The sequence below is a fragment of the Notolepis coatsorum genome (assembly GCF_963971535.1).
Source record: "Notolepis coatsorum genome assembly, chromosome: 1".
NCBI classification, from domain to species: domain Eukaryota; kingdom Metazoa; phylum Chordata; class Actinopteri; order Aulopiformes; family Paralepididae; genus Notolepis; species Notolepis coatsorum.
In genome coordinates this window covers 186,330,484-186,351,398 of record NC_140165.1, presented here as the reverse complement: position 1 = coordinate 186,351,398, position 20,915 = coordinate 186,330,484, and the positions used below count along the sequence as shown (strand labels likewise).

General features: G+C 43.0%; 1 protein-coding gene across 1 annotated transcript in view; it reads right to left on the bottom strand.

Annotated features, from left to right (window-relative positions):
- Positions 1-341: 341 nt before the first annotated feature.
- LOC311223652 (carbonic anhydrase 12-like) overlaps positions 342-20,915 on the bottom strand; it is a gene marked incomplete at both ends in the record, with an annotated part of 46,955 nt that continues 26,381 nt past the window's right edge. The window contains one exon of the mRNA XM_084308425.1: positions 342-359. Coding sequence (XP_084164551.1) covers positions 342-359 — 18 coding nt within the window. The remainder of the gene's footprint in view (positions 360-20,915) is intronic.

Genomic DNA, 20,915 nt, shown 5'->3' with positions numbered 1-20,915 from the left:
ACAATTATTTTTAACAGTATAGACTTAGACCATTAGTTTGAACAGTATAGACTTAGACCATTAGTTGTAATAGTATAGACTTAGACCATTAGTTTTAACAGTATAGACTTAGACCATTAGCTTGAACAGTATATACTTCAACACTTTATCACTTACTTTAGATGCTGTTGCTCCACTGAAGGTTAAAAAGGTCAACCGTCATTCACCAACTTCCCTCTCTCGGTAGTCAACTAAATTACATACTATGCACAATCATCTGTTTAAGCGAGAATATGATACCAAATGAATGTGTTTGTGCGCTTGTGTCAAATCTTGAAACAATTCTGCCAAGGCTGAACATCCTAATCAGTGACCTTCAGCTAGGGCAAAAGAGAGACAAACCTCAATCCTTTTAGATTAGATGTATCGTCATCATAAAGCACAAGTATAGTACAGCGAAAATACGTTTGGCATCCAACCAGAGTGCAAATATAACTGTAAAGTGCAATAGTAATATACAATGTACAGGTGATTAAATTGGATATAAAATATATAAATGAGTGAATGAATGAATGAATGAAAACTTTATTTAACAGATTGCAGAATGGGTACAATACAGTATGGCTCAATACATACAATTGTTAAGGGGATGCAGACCTGAGAAAGACGTTTGTCTTGTTTCCATCAGGGTCCCCCATTTTCAATTCATATAGACATTTATGACATACACAACATACATGACATTTATGGCATAGGGACATATAGGTATTTAGTACTGATACATTTGTGACATAAGCGGTATTCAAATATACAGTACTGTTACCCCTAGATCCTGACAGAGTATATACATATGATGGGGAGGGGACTGTACATTAGGAGGGGGTGGGTGGGTGGGAGGGAAATATACATACGGCGGGGAGGGAATATATACATGCGGTGGGGAGGAGACTGTCTATTAGGAGGTGGTGGGGGTTTTGGGCATTTACAGTGGCCAGTTTCGAATTGCAGCCTCCCGTAGGTGCTCTTTAAGAGCGGTTTTGAATGTGGGCAGGGATTCACATTCCTTTACAGCTTTGGGTAGGGCGTTCCACATTGTTGTGGCATAATTGCGAAATGTGTTTAGTCCCTTGTTTGAGCCGAATCTGGGTTTAACATGATTTGTTGAGCTTCCTCTGGTGTAGTGGTTGTGGTATTCACTGACCTTTGGGAAGTATTTTGACATGTACATGGGCACCCCGGTCGTATAGTGTATCTTGTAGACCAGGCCCATTGCAAGTTGCTGTACTCTGTCGTCTACTCTAAGCCATCCTAGGTTGGCAAAGTGGGCAGGGGTGAGGTGGGTTCTGGGGTTCAGGTCAAGTAGTAGTCTGACCAGTTTGTTTTGTGATGTTTGTAATTTTGTTTTAAGCGCCTTTGAGGTGCTTTGGTACCATGAGGTGCACGCATAGTCATAGTACCCTTGAATGAGTGCTCCTGCCAGAGTCTTCAGGGTATTCTTGTTTACCAGAGAGGAGATCCGGTACAAGAATCTAGTTCGTTGGTTGACTTTTTTTATTACATTGGATGCCATTTTGTCACAGGAAAGATTTGCCTCTAGGATGGAACCCAGGTAGGTAATTTCGTCTTTCCTTGTGACAATATTGTCACCCACTGTAACTGAGAATCCGTCGGTCTTGCTGAGTTTGTTATTTGAACCGAAGAGAATGGACTCTGTTTTGCCCATGTGTAATGATAGTTTGTTATCAGCGAGCCATATGCAGATTTTGCCTAGTTCCGTGCTGAGGGTTTTTTCAACCTGCAATTTGTTCTTGTCAGAGACCAGCAGGGCTGAGTCGTCCGCAAACAGGAACAAGTTGCAGTCACAGGCTGACGACATGTCATTTGCATAAATTAGGAAGAGTAGCGGTCCTAGTATGCTTCCTTGTGGAACACCACAGCTCACTGTGAGGGGGGGGGATAGAGTACCGTTTACCTCTACCATCTGTTCTCTCCCCTCCAGGTAGGATTGCATCTAGCTCACTGATAAGCTATCAAAACCAATTGCTTTTAGCTTGTCCATTAGAATGGAGTGATTGACAGTGTCGAAGGCCTTTTGTAGGTCCAGCATGACCATGCCGCAGTATTTGCCCGCGTCCACCTCTTGTTTGATGTGGTCGTTCAAATAGAGGAGGCATGTGTCAGTGGAGTGGGACGTTCTGAAGCCAGATTGGAATTCGTAGATTAGATTTTTTTCCGCCAGGTACTTTTCGACCTGTTCGTAGACTATTTTCTCCATGACTTTCGAGATGGAGGTAAGAATAGAAACAGAGTACTACTGAGTAATAGTGCGAATCAGATGTATGTACAGTGTTATAGTATTACTATGTACAGTGATACAGGTATAAAGACACTTAAGTCATACTGGCTACCAGTATAACTAGTAAGAGTAGGTAAGGGATACAGTTATGTACAGATATGGACTCTTTACAGGGTTACTCTTTTTTTTTTTTTTACTTTATTTTTTTAGCGTTTATCGCTTTTCTGGTCAAGCATGACCGACAGAAACAGGTTGAAATGGGATGTAGAGCAGGGGAAGACATTCTGAGAAATGACGGCGGGTCCGGGAATCTAACTCGTGTCCCCCAGATCCGTGACGAGCACGGTTTTCCCCGACGCAGAAATAGCGCAGAGATATGCGGTGAGCTATGGGAGCTCCCCTACAGAGTTACTCTTACTGCTTTGTGTTGAGGATAAGCAAGCAGCTAAAGCCTGTCATATGAAAAATTACCTTGGTACAGTCAAGCCAACATCCATTGTTTCCAAACCACATGTAGCATTGCATATACACAGTGCTTGTTTCCTGGACAGTTGCTGAGCAGCCTTCAGAGATTGAGCACTTGAAGAAACTTGCGACTCAAATTCAAAACCAACTGTCAACCTTGACCACATTCCATATCAAGGCTCAAAAAGTAAACCAATGAGCAACAGCAGTTATTCAGATAAAGCTAAGGTGCGGAAGGGGACTTCACAGTCTGAAAAGCAGTCTAAGTCAAATACCCAGCTTCGCCCAGCTACTGCTTTAAATGTGGAGAGGATGGTCATATCGCATCAACCTGTGATCAAGCACCAAACCCCTCTTTGGGGGCATTCAAACGGAAATGGTTGCAAGAGAAACCGTGGCAAATGGAAGCAAGCATTTGCCAGTGATTTAATTAAACTGAAATCAGCTTCTGTGGAGGGACACTCAGGAGCTGGTGGTAGTAGTTGTGGAAGAATCCCTTTTGGTTGCCCCAAGCAATAGCGTAGCCAGGGGCTACGGCCCCCACCCATCTCTATACTAAGGTTGAAATTACACGAGGGGAAACACAATGTTGCATTTTCACTCGTGAAAAAACACAGTCAGGTTAGACGACGTGTTGTGTAACGTTCTGGGTTTCTGTCCTCTTCTAGCACGGGAAACCCTACCGCCTTTCTGGAGTACTTCACCCTGTTCTATGTTTGCACTGATTGACTGTCACCTCTGGTTTGCTGTCACTTATGCTGTCACTAATTGATGCGTGTGGTATGTCAGGAATGTGGCTATATAGTAATCTCCTGTTCTCTGTCTCTTTGTCGGAGCTTCAAACCGACCTGCGTGCAGTCGGCTACAGGACAAGTGCTGGACCCTCTTGTTGCTGTCATTATGATTTAGTATTATTCCTTAAGTATATTCTCAGTTGACGCTTGGCGTCTTTCTTGTTATCGTTACCTTATCCTTGCTCTGGTGATTCTTACAATAAAAAGAACACACAATTCGAGAAGAGCAACCACATCTCCGTCTCCTTCTTCCTTCTACAATTGGTGCTCAATTCCTACCTTGCATCGTAACAGCGTTGTCTCCTGAGCTCTCTCGTTGTCAGAAGCTAGGCGTGGTCAGACTGCAACGGATCTCATCACCGAATTCAAGCACAGAGCGAGTGTGTGTGCATGTGTGAGCGGCTCGAGTCGTGAGTGTGTGTGTAAAAAGCACAGCGCAGCCCCGTATGGGGGCAAAGAGAGATAGGAGAGAACGGCAAACAATATCAGTTTGCAACATTTAAATTCCTAGAAAATAAATTATAATTTCTCGAGTACTGATAGCAGAACGGTTAAGTTAAAATAGTTTCAGAGCCCGCACCCAACTACGGCAACGGCAAAATGGCTCGCGCGAGGTTACATGGCACCGTTCCAAAGGACTTTTGACAACGAAAACACCTTTTGAGCGTTGCTGCTGGGCAAACGAAAATGCCAGCTAAAACGCCGTTGCCATTCGACTTGGACGTGCAAACGAAATCATTCGAAAATGCAATGTTGTTGTTTTTCCCTCATGTAACCTTAGCCTTAGGCTCATTAGTCTTCATTCTCGAACAGACATACGTAAAAGTTACCAAGGAATTCCTTCGTAACTCGATTTATATACTTATTCGGCATTCTCGAACGGCTTTTATTGTAAATTCTTTGTAGCATTTATGTATGACCGATGTGCGCAACAGCTTTCTCCGAGACAAGTCATTGGGGATTGCCGATACTACAGACATCCGTGGAATTAAGTAATTATAATGATAATTAATACGACAATATTTGTATCATTAATAATTACGTTTTGCATTTATAGTCCTGACTCAATGAGGCATCGTGAGCATTATACACACACACTGCAAACTAAATAAATAAGAACTAAACCGATCGCTGCGGATATAGCTACTGTATAGTGGATTATACTGTATTAATGCCATATACTGTCTTCTTCTCCATGATATTATTTATTGTTGGTTTGATGTATTTCTGTTGCTAAACTAAATAAATGCATGGAGAAACGGCTTAGTGAGGCAGCCTCAATGCACAGCACACATACATACTGTATACGTGCAAAATTAATCGTTCCAGCAAAGTAGACTTCTATTATTCAAATTACTTGTTTGTCGTTCAGTATTGACATTACTAAATGAGATGCCATGCTAACATGTCATGTTCTACAGTAGGACTTACTACTATAATACCTAATAAAACAAGTCATTAGAATAATAGAAGCCTACTTTGCTGGAACGATTAATTTTGCACGTATACAGTACGTGTGTGTGTGTGTGTGCTCGCGCACTGAGGCTGCCTCACTAAGCTGTTTCTCCACGCATTTATTTATGGAGCATTTATTTATCCACTCTGGTTGGATGGTGTATTGTACTTGTGCTGTATAATAACAATATATTTTAATTAGTGCTGTCAGGCGATTAAAAAAAGTAATCTAATTAATTACTGGATTTGTAATTAATTAATCTAATCGCATTTGAATTGCATAACCATTTTAGGCCTGATATTCTATATTCTATAATCATATTTCAAATGGCATGTGTCCGTGTGAGGTTTGGTCCGCTCCCCACCCACTCGCTCCGTTCCTTTAAGGTATTTTGTTAATTAATTGCATTCCCCGCCACACGCTTCTTTCCTGTAAGATGCCGTGTTGATTGGTGCTCTTCCCACCACACGCTTCTGGAGCAATGATCAATTTCATCCCGCAGCTGTCACAGCTTGTCATCAGCGCCCTGTGGCTTTATATACCCTGATTCCCTTAGTATCGATGTTGGATCGTTTTGAATATTCCCTGCATCTGCCTGTCTTTCCCGTCGCTGTTCCCTGTCTGTTGCTCCCCAGGACTTTCGTGAAGTATCCCTGTGGAGAACCTGATTCCCCGTACGAAGCTGTGCCTCGTTTATCTGCCCGCTTTACGCGTTGCGCTCTGGTGAGTTTTTGGAAACAGTTCTTTTTGGATCACCCGTTTTTTGTGTGTTTGTGAAACACCGAAGAGATCCCGTTTTTGTTATACTGTTCTCACCTAATTTTTGTTGTTGGATTTACACTTTGGATTACCGTATTGTTTTTTCTCTGGACTCTGCTAACTGTGTGTATCACACCGAAGATCAAGTCACTTGGATATTTATTTGGATCAGTCACCTCTCTGTTTCTGTTGTGCGCTGGGCTAACTGGGATTTCTCTCTCTCCCTCCGTTTCCACCTGGAGTGTATGCTGGGAGGATCTGCAGAGCGGCTCAGACGTCACAAGCTAATTCCTCACCACCACCTACTGGGAGAATCTGCAGAGCCGCAACATTCTTCACATGCCAGATTCCCCGTTTGTTCTGTTGCTCAACCTAATTCTATCTTGTGACTCTGAGAATAAATACGCCCTTGCTTTGGCTAACTCTGAAACAACTCTCTCTGTGCCGTTGCGCTTGTGGTCGGTTACAAACCCTAACAGTCCGGATGGCAGAATTCAGTACTGTATCTACAAAACCTTCTGTTTAATCATCTTCCATTTATTCATTTGCTTAGATTTTTCAGGTCTGGTCAATTTTAGCATGGTGTTATTCACAGTCAAAGATAAAAAAAATAAAATTGAATTGATATTCTCATTTGGTTCATTACAATTTACTCAAGCCTAGTAACATACACAGTATTTCTGACACTGGGAATACATTCCCTGAGATCCATAGATGTCCCTAGAATCAGATACCAAGAACATGCAAATGGACCATTTAAAAAAAAGTCTGTAAATGTTTATTCTACGTTCTTATGGAATGGATGAGATTTAAAAAAATATATATATATATATATTTTTTAGTTAATTTTTATAACGCGATAATTTGCTGTGTAATTAATTTATCTAATTAACATGATAAATTGACAGCCCTAATTTTAATCTAATCTCATTTTGAGATCAGTCGCAAATCGCTTCCGCGCTACCTGTTGAATGGATCAGCATGGTGCAGTGCAATGCCGAACCTCTGCTGGGTTAACCCCTAACTGCTCCCGATGAGCGGGTTGGCACCTTGCATGGTTGCCTCTGCTGTCTGTGTGTGAATGTGTGAGTGAATGGGTAAAATGTGAGGAACAAATTGGATGAAAGCGCTATATAAATGCACCATTTACCATTTATATTTACCCCCATTATCATGAAGTGCTGAGAGGCTGGTCCTGGCTCACCTCATATCTGGCCTTTCACCCTCACTGGATTAACACCAATTTGCCTACCGTGAGAACAAGATCACAGAGGACACAATCTCAGTGCTACATTCTACCCTCTCCCACCTGGATGAGAACAATACCCTTGTGAGAATGCTGTTCATCAACTTCAGCTCAGCATTCAACACCATCATCCCTTCCAAACTCATCTCCAAACTTGGTGACCTCGTGGAAACCAAAGACCTCGACATTAACCCCTCTATCTGCAACTGGATACTTGACTTCCTAACTAACAGTTTGTTATGATAGACAATCTCACCTCCTCCACCCTCACCATGAACACCGGCATCCCGCAAGGTTGTGTGCTGAGCCCCCTTCTCTACTCCAGTGTTAATTTTGTCAACGAAAATTATGACTAAAGATGTTCGTCAACGAAGCTTTTTTTCATGACGACAACGAGACGTGACGTCACGTTAATGTTGATCATGTGACACTAACGTGGCTAAATAATTGATGCAATATCGTTGACTACAAACGACGACACAAAATGTAGTATACAAAATAGAATCTAGCCGAAATCTCTCTTCATTTTAAGACGAGACAAAATAATTATAACTTTTAGAATAATTCATGTTATTAGTGAAGCATTTCCGTTTCCTGTGTGTAGCGCGAGCGCGCAGCTTTGATTCATTTCCCCAGTCACTCGCGTTATGTATAGTGCTCGCGCCCACTATAAGTCGAGTTTTTACACATGGATATTCTCACTATTTCTCTTTTGTGGTGCACAAAGAAAAGAACGTTTTAGTTGAATGTAAATTGTGTCTTGGCTCAAAGGTCCTATCTACTGCCCAAAACACCAACCGGACTCATCCGAAGCCACTCGCCACCCGTTTTCAGGCATCTAGTTAGCATGATACCATGTCCAGACGAAATAGCGGCAAATGGGACTGGAAAACCTTTTCCAACTACTTGGAGAGAGAATATACAAGATATACCACCGCAGACATTTGGTGAGTTCAGTGATGTGAATGCAAATGAATGGAAACTGTCAAGTTGATCAACAGATTTTGACTGTAAGAATCTGTAATCGCATCTCATCAATACTAATTTAAAAGCATGACTTGGCTCCCAGTTGCAAAACCAGTTGCCGTTAACTTTGCTTTACTCCTAAATCAAACAGTCCTTTCATGCACGATTGATATATTAACCAACGTTGCAAGACGCTTATAATGAAACGCTCCGACATCAAGGCCGTTCCTTCAACCTAAGCGTGCACATTTTTCTTCAACCTAGAACCTAAACGCGCGCACTTCCTGAGCTACACGCGCGGGCACACGGTGATACAAACCGTCTGATTCGGCATGCCGCATTTCTTATTACGTTGGGACAACATATCTTTGTGTTTGTCAGTTCACACTTTGTTTTTAACAAAGTACTAAATAATTGTATGTTATGTATTAACTGTTTTTAGATGGCTGTGTTGATGCTGTGATGTACACCTGAATCTCCCCTTGGGGATAAATAAAGGTTTTCAATCAATCAATAAGTCTAACCAGCTAGCACTATCGAAACTTACGCCAACTTATGAGGCTGTAACTGAGTGGCGAGACAAAGAAAATTATAATTATTTAAAAAAAAGATTTATAAAAAAATATATATATAATCATTTGTATTTTTTTAAGACTAAATTGAGACTAAACGAAGACTAAAATGCTCAGACCTGTTGTTGACTAAAACTGACTAAACGAAAAATAAATGAAGACTAAATATGATGAAAACGAAAAAGGAGCATTTGACACATGACTAAGACTAAAACCAAAATGAAAATAGCTGCCAAAATTAACACTGCTCTACTCCCTCTTCACCCATGGCTGCACTCTTATACATGGCACCAACATCATTACCAAGTTTGCAGACAACACAACGGTGGTGGGCCTTGTCGTGGAATATATTATCATGTCCTTATAGATCTGTGTTGAGATATCATGTTATACAGCTTGACTTTCAGTGTGACCAGGTTGACTGGTTAATGTGTGTATGTCTCTTTAAGAAGACTCCAAAGTACTGACATCTCCCCAGTCATAACAAAGTTGTTGTTGCTTCCAGTGACTGAGAACCATTTTTGTTTACCTTCGTCATCATATCTGATATATTATGTTACGTCTGACAACTGTGTATTTAACATACGTGTGAACAGCGCTCTGGGTCAGTCTATGGCCAGACGCTAATGTGTTAACATGTTGTCTCTGACTGTAGACTGTCCTTTCATTTGTGGCCACGGTGAAATAAACGTTCTTATTATTATTAATAATGACTCGGAATGATTTGTAACCGGCTCATCGTTTAGTCCTTTAATATTTCCCATTACAGCCTCATCAAAAACAACAATGAGTCTGTCTATAGGGAGGCGGTTCAGCACCTGGCGGCAGGGGCGGATGTTCCTACAGGCGGTTTTTGCGCCCCCCCCCCCCCCCCCTCTATATCTGCAAGCAACCAATATTTTGACATAAAAAATAATTCTAACATATGGGAAAATGAGCCAAAAATCTAAAACGGTCCGTCGGTCGGTCTTTAACTCATTGAGCGCCACACTGTTTTTCCATCTGTTCTGCCTGGCGCCAGCATTATTGACCATGCATTTTCACGATGTTTGCGGACCCATTGTATATTCTATATTATAGCTATGGAGACAATAGTAGGCTCATTTGACAGGCACTATTTATAGTCCAACATTGACGAACCATTTCTACATACTTTCGTTTGTGCGCTAGTCTCGTTAGATAGTGAGATATGACGTGTTATATGCATATGCGCTAATCGTTCGGGTTGCTCGCCTGAAACCTATATTATTTCCAAATCAAAGGTATATGCCATATATAGATGTTTCTTCACAAAATCATCAAGGGGGGGGGGTCGTTGTACAAAGCTGCGATCGTTACCAAACGCCTGTTTTAGGTTCGGTAAAATTGGGCGCTGTGATCAATACAAAAGCATGTTTTAGGTTCGGTAAAATAGACCTAAAATAGATCTTACCTTAGTCAGAAGGTACTCCAAAAGTAATAATCCATGTAGTTCCAACGAGATCGCCATTACTCGTGTGCATTGGGTCTGGCTATAATACGGGAAACAATAGGTTTCAGGCAAGCAAATCTCCGACAGATGGCTGTGTACTGCTTCACTTTGTGCCTCTGGCTGCAGGAATCCCCTCCCCCTCTGAGGCAATGAGAGACACCTTAGAGACCCAGTTCAAAAGGTAGGCGATACTGCCACCTGTCGGGATTCGATCGTCATTGCAATTATAACGTAGGCAGCGGTGCCAGGGAGACACAGGCAGGTCCGCGCGAGTGTTTAGAATGGGAAAATCGAAAACAAAAGAGGATCTAAAAACGAGAACTCGTTTTTGGCGCTCAACGGTTGGGGGGGGGGGGGGGGGGGGGGGCTGCACATTGATGAGTATCGGTCAAGTGTTTATCAAAGTGAGTGTCGAGGAAAGAAAGACTAACGTTAGAGAACTATGAAGAGGCAAAAGCCATCTGGGGCGCAGTATAAAAAGAGAAGAAAATAAAAAGTATGCCATTTTGATTGTATTGTCAACATTAGCAAATGGATCAAGTAATCTTGCTAGTTAGCCAAGCCAACGTTAGCTAACCAGCGTTTGTTATTGCCATTCAGTCGAAACTGTCATGAGGCTATTTTTAACAAAACATATCGCAAGTTCAGCAATACAGCAATTTGCGTAATTTTCGTTGTCATGAAATAGAAATTTGAGTAATAATAACGTTAGTTTTGGTGTAGCGAGCTAGCCAGTGTGGTGGAATGTTAGAGTTAGTTGGTAACGTTAAGTTAAGTAACGTTAAGTTAAGCAGTGATGAAGCTTGCCTAGGGCGCCTGAAGTTTTACCAGTGCGCCATAGAAAGCATACTCGCCAACTGCCTCACAGTCTGGTACGGCAACTGCACTGCCTCAGACTGGAAAGCACTGCAGAGGGTAGTGAAAACCACCCAACGCATCAGTTGGCAGTGCATCAAGCTCCAAATCAATAGGTCCAGAGTTCTAATCCCGCCCTGTCCATGTAGTGATTCATTACTATTACCCCCTGTGCATAATTTCATCCGTTTTTGAAAAACAAGGTCCTGTTGAATTCCTTGGCTCAAGCCAAATCCACCGCCCTCAATGATGTAATTTTCCTGTAAAAAACACTTAAAATGCTACTCCTCCTACAGATTTTCACCAATCTGCATGTAACTTGGTACATAATCTGTAGACCAATGTATACAAAGATACGCCTGCTTGGCCCCCATATCCCTGCTTGCAGGTATATTCATATATATTCATAATATACTAGTCCTTACTCCTCACATATATATATATATTCATAATATACTAGTCCTTACTCCTCACATAATCATATATATATTCACAATATACTAGTCCTTACTCTATACATAATCATATATCAGGGTTCCCACAGACATTGCTAAATGAAATTCAATGACTTTCAAGTACTTTTCCAAGCACTTTTTCATTTTAAAGGGGCATTTAAAGGGATCCAATTCACTTTTAAATGTGTTTCTTTTATTGGAAATAAAATATTCATGGTTAAAACCAATTTCCGACAACACTTTAGATAAAATAAATGATATTTCTTGATTCAGAAATTGTTTATCATGGATGAACAAAACTTTCAATGCGAATGGTTGATTTGAATTCCAAGGACCTTTTAAACACCTTGTTAAAAAAATTGCTGTTTTCAAGGAATTCCAGGCCTTGACTTTTTTATTTATTTTTTTTAGCTTTAAGCACTTCAAGGACCTTGTGCGAACCCTGATATATATATTCATAATATACTAGTCCTTACTCCATACATATTCATATATATATTCATAATATACTAGTCCTTACTCTATACATAATCATATATATATATATATATATATATATATATATATATATATATATATATATATATATATATATATATATATATATATATATATATATATATATATATATATATATATATATTCATAATATGCTAGTCCTTACTCCATACATAATCATATATATAAATACATTCACAAGTGTTTCATCACAGGTGTTACATTAGGATAATGGTTAGGGTTAAGCATGTAGTTGTTAAGAGATTAAGGTTAGGTTATGGTAAGATATGTAGTTGTTAAGGTTAGGGTTACATGGTAAATGGCTAAATTTATATTTTATCCAAAGCGCTTTACAATTTGTTCCTCACATTTTACCCATTCACTCACACATTCACACACCGACGGCAGAGGCAACCATGCAAGGTGCCAACCTGCTCATCAGGAGCAATTAGGGGTTAAGTGTCTTGCTCAAGGACATGTCGACACGGGGCGGCTGGGTGGCGCAGCGGACATTGCGCTCGTCACCAACGCAAGAGACACCGGGTTCGACTCTGGCTTGGGCCAGCCGTCATACTAACTCAATTGGCAGAGTTAGCGGGTGGAAGTCGATGGGTCGTAATCTGGACGTTGTGGACAGCGACTCCTACAGATCGGTTGGGGACGCCTGCACAGCAGAGACAGGAAATGGCGAGGGGCAGTGTGAGCCTCCCACACGGTACACCTCGCCAATGAGAGTCCGTGCTGGCAGGTGAAAAGACAGGCTGCCTCCTCGTGTATCGGAGGGGACAAGTGATGCAAGGCTTCTATCCTCCCTACAACCGGCCAGTGGGGGGCATATGCGAGCAACGTTCAAGACAGGGGAGGGAAGAATTGGCACAGTGGAATTGGGATGGGAGAAAAATAGAAAAAGAGGAGAAAAAAGTGGATAAAAAAAATGACATGTCGACACGCTGCCCGGGAGGAGCGGGAATCTAACCGGGAACCTCCGGATTACCAGACGAGGTTCTCTACCTTCCGAGCCACTGTCGCCCCTATGGTTAGGTTATGGTTATGGTTGGGCATGTAGTCGTTAAGGTTAGGCTATGGTTAGGTTAAGGTTAGGGTTAGGCATGTAGTTGTTAAGTTTAAGGTTAGGATAAGGGGTTAGTGAATGAATGAAGTCTGGAATGCCCCCACAACACATGAAAATGTCTGTGTGTGTGTACACGGCTTAAAAGGGCAAATTATCAACCTGATTAACTGGTTGTTCTGGTGTCACACACACACACGACTGAGGTCATAACTGCCTGTCACTAGACCATGCAGTTGTTTCCACATACTTCAAAACCAACTCAATCGTGCCAGTGCTGAAAGATTCAATGACTTCCACCCTGTCACACTCACCCCCTCACATCTCCTCTCCCACCTGGATGACAGCAACACCTACAGTATATGAGAATGTTGTTCATCCACTTCAGCTCAACATTCCAAGGACCTCGACATCATCACCTCCATCTGTAACTGGATACTCAACTTCCTAACTAGACCCCAGTTTGTTAGGATAGACAATCTCACCTTCTCCACCCTCACCCTGAACACTGGCATCCCGCAAGGCCATCAAAAACAATGATGAGTCGGCCTACAGGGAAGAGGTTCAGCACCTGGTGGCATGGTGTGCCGACAACAACCTAACCCTCAAACACCAAGAAAACCAAGGAGCTCATTGTGGAGTCAAGTGTTCCTTTATTATTCCCCTGGGGAAAATCAATAGTTAATAATAATAATAATAATAATAATAATAATAATAATAATAATAATAATAGAGCATAGAACATATAACAAAATGCAAAGTAATAATGATAATAGTGATAACACTAGTGAACAGTAGTGAGTGGCAGTATTCAATGAGACAGTAGTAATAGTGATGATACATGGTCCAAACTGTAGTAACATGCTGTACCTTAGTATAGTATGCAATGTGTAAATAGCACACGTAGATGTGCACCAGTTTCCCTAACGTGACCATTTCTTGACCTTTAGGTTTGTAGTATGTGATAGCATCCGCAATTTTGGCGCTAGCCACAGTGTAGCTGCAGGTAGGTAGGGTCCCTTTCCCAGTGCCTGTTACCTGACCCTGGATAGGATATTCCCTGTCGGTAAATCAAGCTAAAGGAATATTTCCCCCCAGCTGATACTGTGTTTTTTTTTATTGTCAAATAAAGATTTGGTGTTCAACTTTTCAATTCACTGTGTCTGTATTACTGTTTTTGGGAACCTGCTAAAAGTGTGTCCAGGTCAATTTCCTCGACCTGTGACACCTGCCTCCATCCGTATCAACATGTCTCCAGTTTCCCTCTGCTAACCCTAACCCTCTGGGAGACACTATAGGAAGCTCAGCTCCAGGACCACGCTATGATTGCAATGTACAATAACACTATATACATTTCTCTATATCTGTATATATATCCACACTGTATACTGTACACACTGTCTGTCTGATACTTTACTGTCTAATGAGGCCTCAGGCTCACACACTCACACACAGTCTTTATCCTGTGTGTGCAGCGAGTGTGTGTGTGCGCGTGTGTTGTTCTGCTCAGTCTGGTGGTTTCCCTGCATTGTCTTCCATCCGCCTCCAGAGTAGGAGTCACACAGCTTGATGGCCTCCCTGTGTGTGTGGTGTGTTTATGTGTGTGTGGTGTGTTTGTGTGCATGTGTGTAGTGCGTGTGTGTGTGTAGTGTGTGTATGTGTGGTGTATATGTGTCATCACCACCCCCACAATGACCCGGCCCACCACGACTGATAGACTATCGATGACTCATGCCTCATTTACCCCCTCTTCTGTCCTCCTCTCATCTCTTTTCTCCTCCTCTCATCTCATCCTCTCTTTTCTCCTCCACTAATCTCGTCTCCTCTCCACTTCTCTCCTCTCCTCCACTAATCGTGTCTCCACTCCACTCTCTTCTCAAAACAAAAGATTAAAAAAATTTGCATTAAAGGGTAATTCCACTTGTATTTATAGTTACTTTACTACAGAGTAAAATGAGCCCACAGCTAATACATTGAGGCCAGAAATATGGTCATATACTGCTTCACTAAGGACAACTACCGCATAGAGAAGTGTTCAACCAAGATTCGGCTCAAACAAGGGACTAATCACGTTTCGCAATTATGCCACAACAATGTGGAACGCCCTACCCACAGCCGTAAAAGAATGTGAATCCCTACCCACCTTCAAAACTGCTCTCAAAGAGCACCTACGGGAGGCTGCAATTCGAAACTGGCCCTGGTAAATGTCCAATCCCCCCAACCAACCCCCTCCAATAGTTTCTTCCCCCTCAAATGTATATATTCTCTTTTAGAAACTCTGTCTCTTAAACAGTACTATATATTTGTATATTATCTTGTATGTCATAAATGTCTGGATGTAACAGTACTGTATGTCGTGTATGTCATAAATGTTATGATGAATTGAAAATGGGGGACCCTGATGTAAACAAGACAAAAATCTTTCTCTGGTCTGCATCCCCTTAACAATTGTGTGTATTGAGCCGTACTGTATTGTACCCATTCTGCAATCTGTTAATAAAGTTTTCAATCAATCAATCAATTCAATTATATGTTCTTGGCTCCTCAGCCTAGCAGCAGCATCAACATAAAGTAGTACACATTTTCTTTTTATAAAGATAGTGTAAATATTTCAAGATGAGCAGCATAGCAATGATAGAATAATAGCACTAAGGCTCTTTTAACAAACAGTGTAGGTGTAAGGTGTGCAAAACAGTAGTGTATAAACCAGTAGTGTGTGTAAATTAGAGACAGTGATAAAATAGCAAATTTGTTCGTGAGTCTGACTGTCCCTGGTCTGGTCTGGGCCTTGAGGCTGCAGTATCATTTCCCGGATGGCAACAGCTGAAACAGTTTGTGTTTGGGGTGGCCGAGGTCAGCTGAAACAGTTTGTGGTTGGGGTGTGAGGGCTGTGGGTGTGTGTGTGGGTCATGAGCAGATAATAGGGATTCTTAAAGTTATACGTAAAACGGATAACCACTAACTGCTTACGCAGACGTTTTAGGAGAAGGGGAAAAATAAACAACACAAAACAACCTTTACAGGTGGAAGCCTCAAAGTTAGTGTTCAAGAAAATAAGTAATGTCCAAAAAAACAGGACGACACTCATTAAAGAGGTATTGTAGAGAAAATAAATAAGCCACAAAGGCAACTCCTAAAAACAGAGTTTATATTGCAAACATAAAACAATAAACCTCCACCAAGGGAGTTTATGTGCAAAGGGCAGTTCCAAAAGAACAAAAGAAAACACTACCATAAAGGACCCAGCCTTTATAAAATAAAGTGTAAACTAAGCCAGTAGACGAAAACGAGTATAGCTACAAAAGAAATGCTGAATAGGGCAGCACTACACTTAAATATAAGAAGCCTGACCAAAAGTATAGCCAGCACAAGGAAAATGAAAAAGCAGTTGACACTGCAATCTCCAAACTTAAATAGACTCCACATGGCCATAGGAACAGCTGCACTGCATCAGGTGCAATCAAGCCCACACACCTGCCGACCCATGAGGCAATTAACCACAGGGAACAGGGATTAACAGCTATCCCTCACAGAGAGGTGAAATAAAGCAAAAAATAGACAGCTGTCCCTCACAGAAAGGTGAAATAAGGCAAAAACCATGACGGTGGGGTGTCCGAGGTCCTTAATAATCCTGTGGGCTTTGCTGGATGGAGGGAACTCACATCCACTGATGCTCTGTAGTGCTTTGTGGTCGAGGGCAGAGCAGTTTCCATACCAGGCGGTGATGGATCCAGTCAGGATGCTCTTGGTTGTACCTCTGTAGAAGGCCAGTACAATTGCCAAATTTCATCTGCCACCTGAGGTGAAATCAAATCAAATGTATTCGTAAGGCCCGACAACACACGTTAATGTCCCCATGAGCCGGACACGTCTTCTTTAAACAAGTCAAGAAGAAACATCACAATAAATCAAGAACACAGAAACAAGAAAACTTCCGGTTCCGGGTCGAGTATGTAAGTCGCATTCTGTAAAGCTGCTACTCCCGTTTTTTATATTTTGACTTTAAAAGCCTCTTTTTATACTCCCAATTCGGTTAAACCTGTATGTATACATCACCTTAGGTTTCCAACTAACTATATTGACTGAAATAACCACAATGGCACAGAAGAAAGCAAGCAAGACAAAGAAAGATGACGCTTCCACTGATATGGAATCCATTACTAAGCTAATCGAAGAGCTAACGCAATCCGAGATCAGATCAGAGCAATCCCAGATCAAGCTCACGCAATCCCATCTTAAGCTCGAACGCACCATAACGATAATAGATAGCACCATAACGGAAGGTTTACGCTCCCTAACCAACCAGGCTTCCTCTAACAAAGAATCTATCGAATCCAAAATCGAAAACCTATGGGTAATGGTTGGTGCACAGACCAATCGTCTAAACGAAATGGAAACCCGCTTGAGTACTTGCACTGCTAGATGTGAGGATATAGAAGGAATCAACGATAAGCTAATGGCTAAGCTAGCCGACGTCGAATACCGACTCCACCAACCTAATATTCGCATAATAGGACTGGATGAATCCGTGAGTTGCGACCAACCCAATGTCTTGTTTGCAAAAGTACTGGTTGAAATTCTGGGAGCGGAGATCCTCACTACGACACCCGAAGTTGATCAGTGTTACAGAATTGGAGCCAAAGCTGTAAATAACTCCAAGCCTATAGTTATTGCTAGCTTACGTCAAATTGGAATAAAAGAAAGAATTGTTCGAGAGGCATGGAAGAGGAGTGGTAAACTGGCATACGGAGGGCACACAGTCTATTTCTATGAAGATTACTGTCCCGAAGTTGTGGAGCTGCGTTCCCGTTACAAGACCGTCATGCCCTTACTCTACAATCAAGGTTTCAGACCGTCCCTCCAGTACCCTGCAAAGCTGTTCATCATCACCAAAGACGGATTGAGGATGCATGTTTCCTCGCCTGGGGAAGCCAAAACCTTCTTGAAGAGCCAGGAGGACACCACGTCATAGGCTACACTACAGTATACTGTTTTTGTAACTGAGGGGTACAATTCCCTGACTGTATTAATAAGTATGGTATCATTAAACCACTACTGTCTTATGTACATTACTACTGGCCATACAGTACACAGGTATATGATATGAACACTTCCACAATGACACGGTTCCACACAAAACTGGGTTATAATAATATTTATTAGCAGCAATGATAGTATATAATACTTTACGTAGGGTCGCGCTTATAAGGCGAAAGAATGTGCGTGAGTAAATCAATAACGTAAGTCCATTCTCATATTACATTTACATTTACATTTAGTCATTTAGCTGACGCTTTTATCCAAAGCGACTTACAAGTTCTGTACGACAAGCCATCAGGAAGGGCACAACTCTATCAGCTGAGCAACAATGTTCATCAAAGTGTTGAGTGCTACAGTGTAGGTTAGTTTATTAGGACAAGTGCATGACAGTACGGTTAGTTAGGGTTAGATTTTTTTTTTTTTTTTTTTTTTTTTTTTTTAATTCAGATAATGGTTGAAGAAGTGCGTCTTTAGTCGACGGCGAAAGATTGGACGTGATTCGGCTGTCCTAACTGGGGTGGGTAGTTCATTCCACCATTGTGGGGCAAGGACTGAGAATAGGCGACTTCTCTTTGATGACCCTCCCGGAGCTTGGATAGGAGTAGGTCTGAGGCGGCCAGAAGATGCAGAGCGTAGGGGTCTTGAGGGTGTGTAGTTAGAGACCATTGACCGGAGGTAGGCGGGAGCGGTTCCCTTTGCCGCACGGTATGCTAGGTCGAGGGCCTTGAAGCGGATTCGTGCAGCAATGGGGAGCCAGTGCAGGTCCCTAAGAAGTGGGGTGACATGGGCCGACTTCGGTAGGTTTGAGATCAGGCGGGCCGCTGCGTTCTGAATGAGTTGAAGAGGCTTAGTGGCAGTGGCCGGGAGGCCAGCGAGCAGTGCATTGCAGTAGTCGAGGCGGGAGATGACTGTTGATTGGACGAGGAGTTGGGTGGCTTCTTTTGTCAGGAAGGGGCGTATCCTTCTGACGTTGCTCAGGAGGAATCGGCAGGTTCTGGTCGTCGCTGCGATGTGAGCAGAGAAGTTCAACTGGTCGTCGAGGACAACACCAAGGTTCTTGGCGGTCGGGGACGCAGTCACAGCTGCATTCTCGACTGTGATTGAAAGGTCGGTTAGGGGGGAGGATTTGGCCGGCAGGTGGAGCAATTCTGTTTTGCTTAGGTTCAGTTTGAGGTGGTTGGACGTCATCCAGGCTGAGATGTCGGACAGACAGGCCGAGATCCGCACAGAGACGTGGATATCTGAGGGAGGGAAGGAGAGGAAGAGTTGAGTATCGTCGGCATAACAATGGTAGGAGAAGCCATGAGACGTGATAATGTTACCCAGTGATTTAGTGTAGAGGGAGAAGAGAAGGGGTCCTAAAACCGAGCCCTGGGGGACACCCGTCCGCAGGGGGCGGGTGGCCGACAGGGTCCCTCTCCATGACACTTGGTAGGAGCGGTCATTGAGGTATGATGACAGCCATGTCAGCGCAGAGCCAGCCACTCCCATTCCTGCGAGGGCCGCAAGGAGGATCTGGTGGTTGACTGTGTCGAAGGCTGCAGATAGATCTAGGAGAATCAGGACAGAGGAGAGGCCTTTCGCTTTTGCTAAGTGAAGTGCCTCTGTGACCGCAATGAGGGCTGTCTCTGTGGAGTGACCAGTCCTGAAGCCTGACTGATTAGGGTCTAGGAGGTCATTCTGTAAGAGATAAGTAGTAAGTTGGTTGGATACAGCACGTTCAAGTGTTTTAGAAAGGAAGGAGAGAAGAGAGACAGGACGGTAGTTGCCTATGACAGTAGGGTTCAGGGTTGGTTTTTTTATGAGCGGCGTGACTCTGGCTTGTTTTAGGGAGGTGGGGACCACCCCCGAGTTGAGTGAGGAGTTGATGGTTGCAGTTAGGAATGGGAGGATGTCTGGTGCTATGGTCTGGAGGAGTGGGGAGGGTAGCTGGTCCAGCTGGCAAGTAGTCGGACGGTTTGACGTTACCAGTGTCAGGGTCTCTGCTTCTGTAATGGGAGAGAAAGATGACAGAGTGAAGGATGAGGTTCTCGATTCAGCATTTGGAATGGGTGGGGGTTGGGAGAAGGAGCTGCGGATGTTCTCCACTTTTTCCTCAAAGAAGATCGCAAAGTCTTCGGCAGAGAAAGATGAGGGAGGGGGGGGTGGGGGGGGAGTGAGGAGGGAGGACATGGTAGCATGCAGTTTGCGAAGATTCTTGGCAGAGGCCTCGATCCTATGGTGGAAGAAAGAAGCTTTGGCATTAGTGATGGTTTTGGAGAATGTTAACAAGAGGTTGTGATATGTGTCGATGTCAGCAGTGAGGCGTGACTTTCTATACTTCCTTTCAGCTGCTCTCAGGACCTGTCTTTGTTCTCTCACTGGATCTGTCAGCCATGGACTGGGTGGGGAACGGCGGGCAGGTTTCTCAACGAGGGGACAGAGCTTGTCGAAGGAGGTTGCCAGGGCTGAAAGGAGGGTGGAGGTTGCCATCTCTGTGGAGAGAGCAGAGAAGGTGTCACTCAAAGGTAGAGCGGATAGTATGTCAGAGGAGAGGGTGGAGGGGGATAGGGAGGGCAGGTTGCGTCTGAGTGAGACTGTTTGAGTTGGGGTGAAGACCTTTCGGTTAAGCATGAGAGTTAGTGAGAAGGATATGAAGGAATGGTCAGATACATGTAGGGGAGTTACCGTGGTGTTAATGATGCTGGAGTTACGGGAAAATATGAGATCCAAGGAGTTGCCTGCTTTGTGGGTGGGAGGCATGGCAGTGGGAGTCAGGTCAAACGATTGTAGGAGGGAGACTACTATGACTGACTGAGATGAGTCAGGCAGGTTGAAGTCGCCCAGTAGAAGGAGAGGGGTACCATCTTCCGGTAAGGAGCTAAGAAGCATGTCCAGCTCATCTGTGAAGTGATCGAGCGGACCTGGAGGGCGGTAGAGTGTAACAATGGTGAGATTGAAAGGATTAGAGACAGATACTGCATGATATTCGAGAGAGGAGAGTGACAGTTCTGG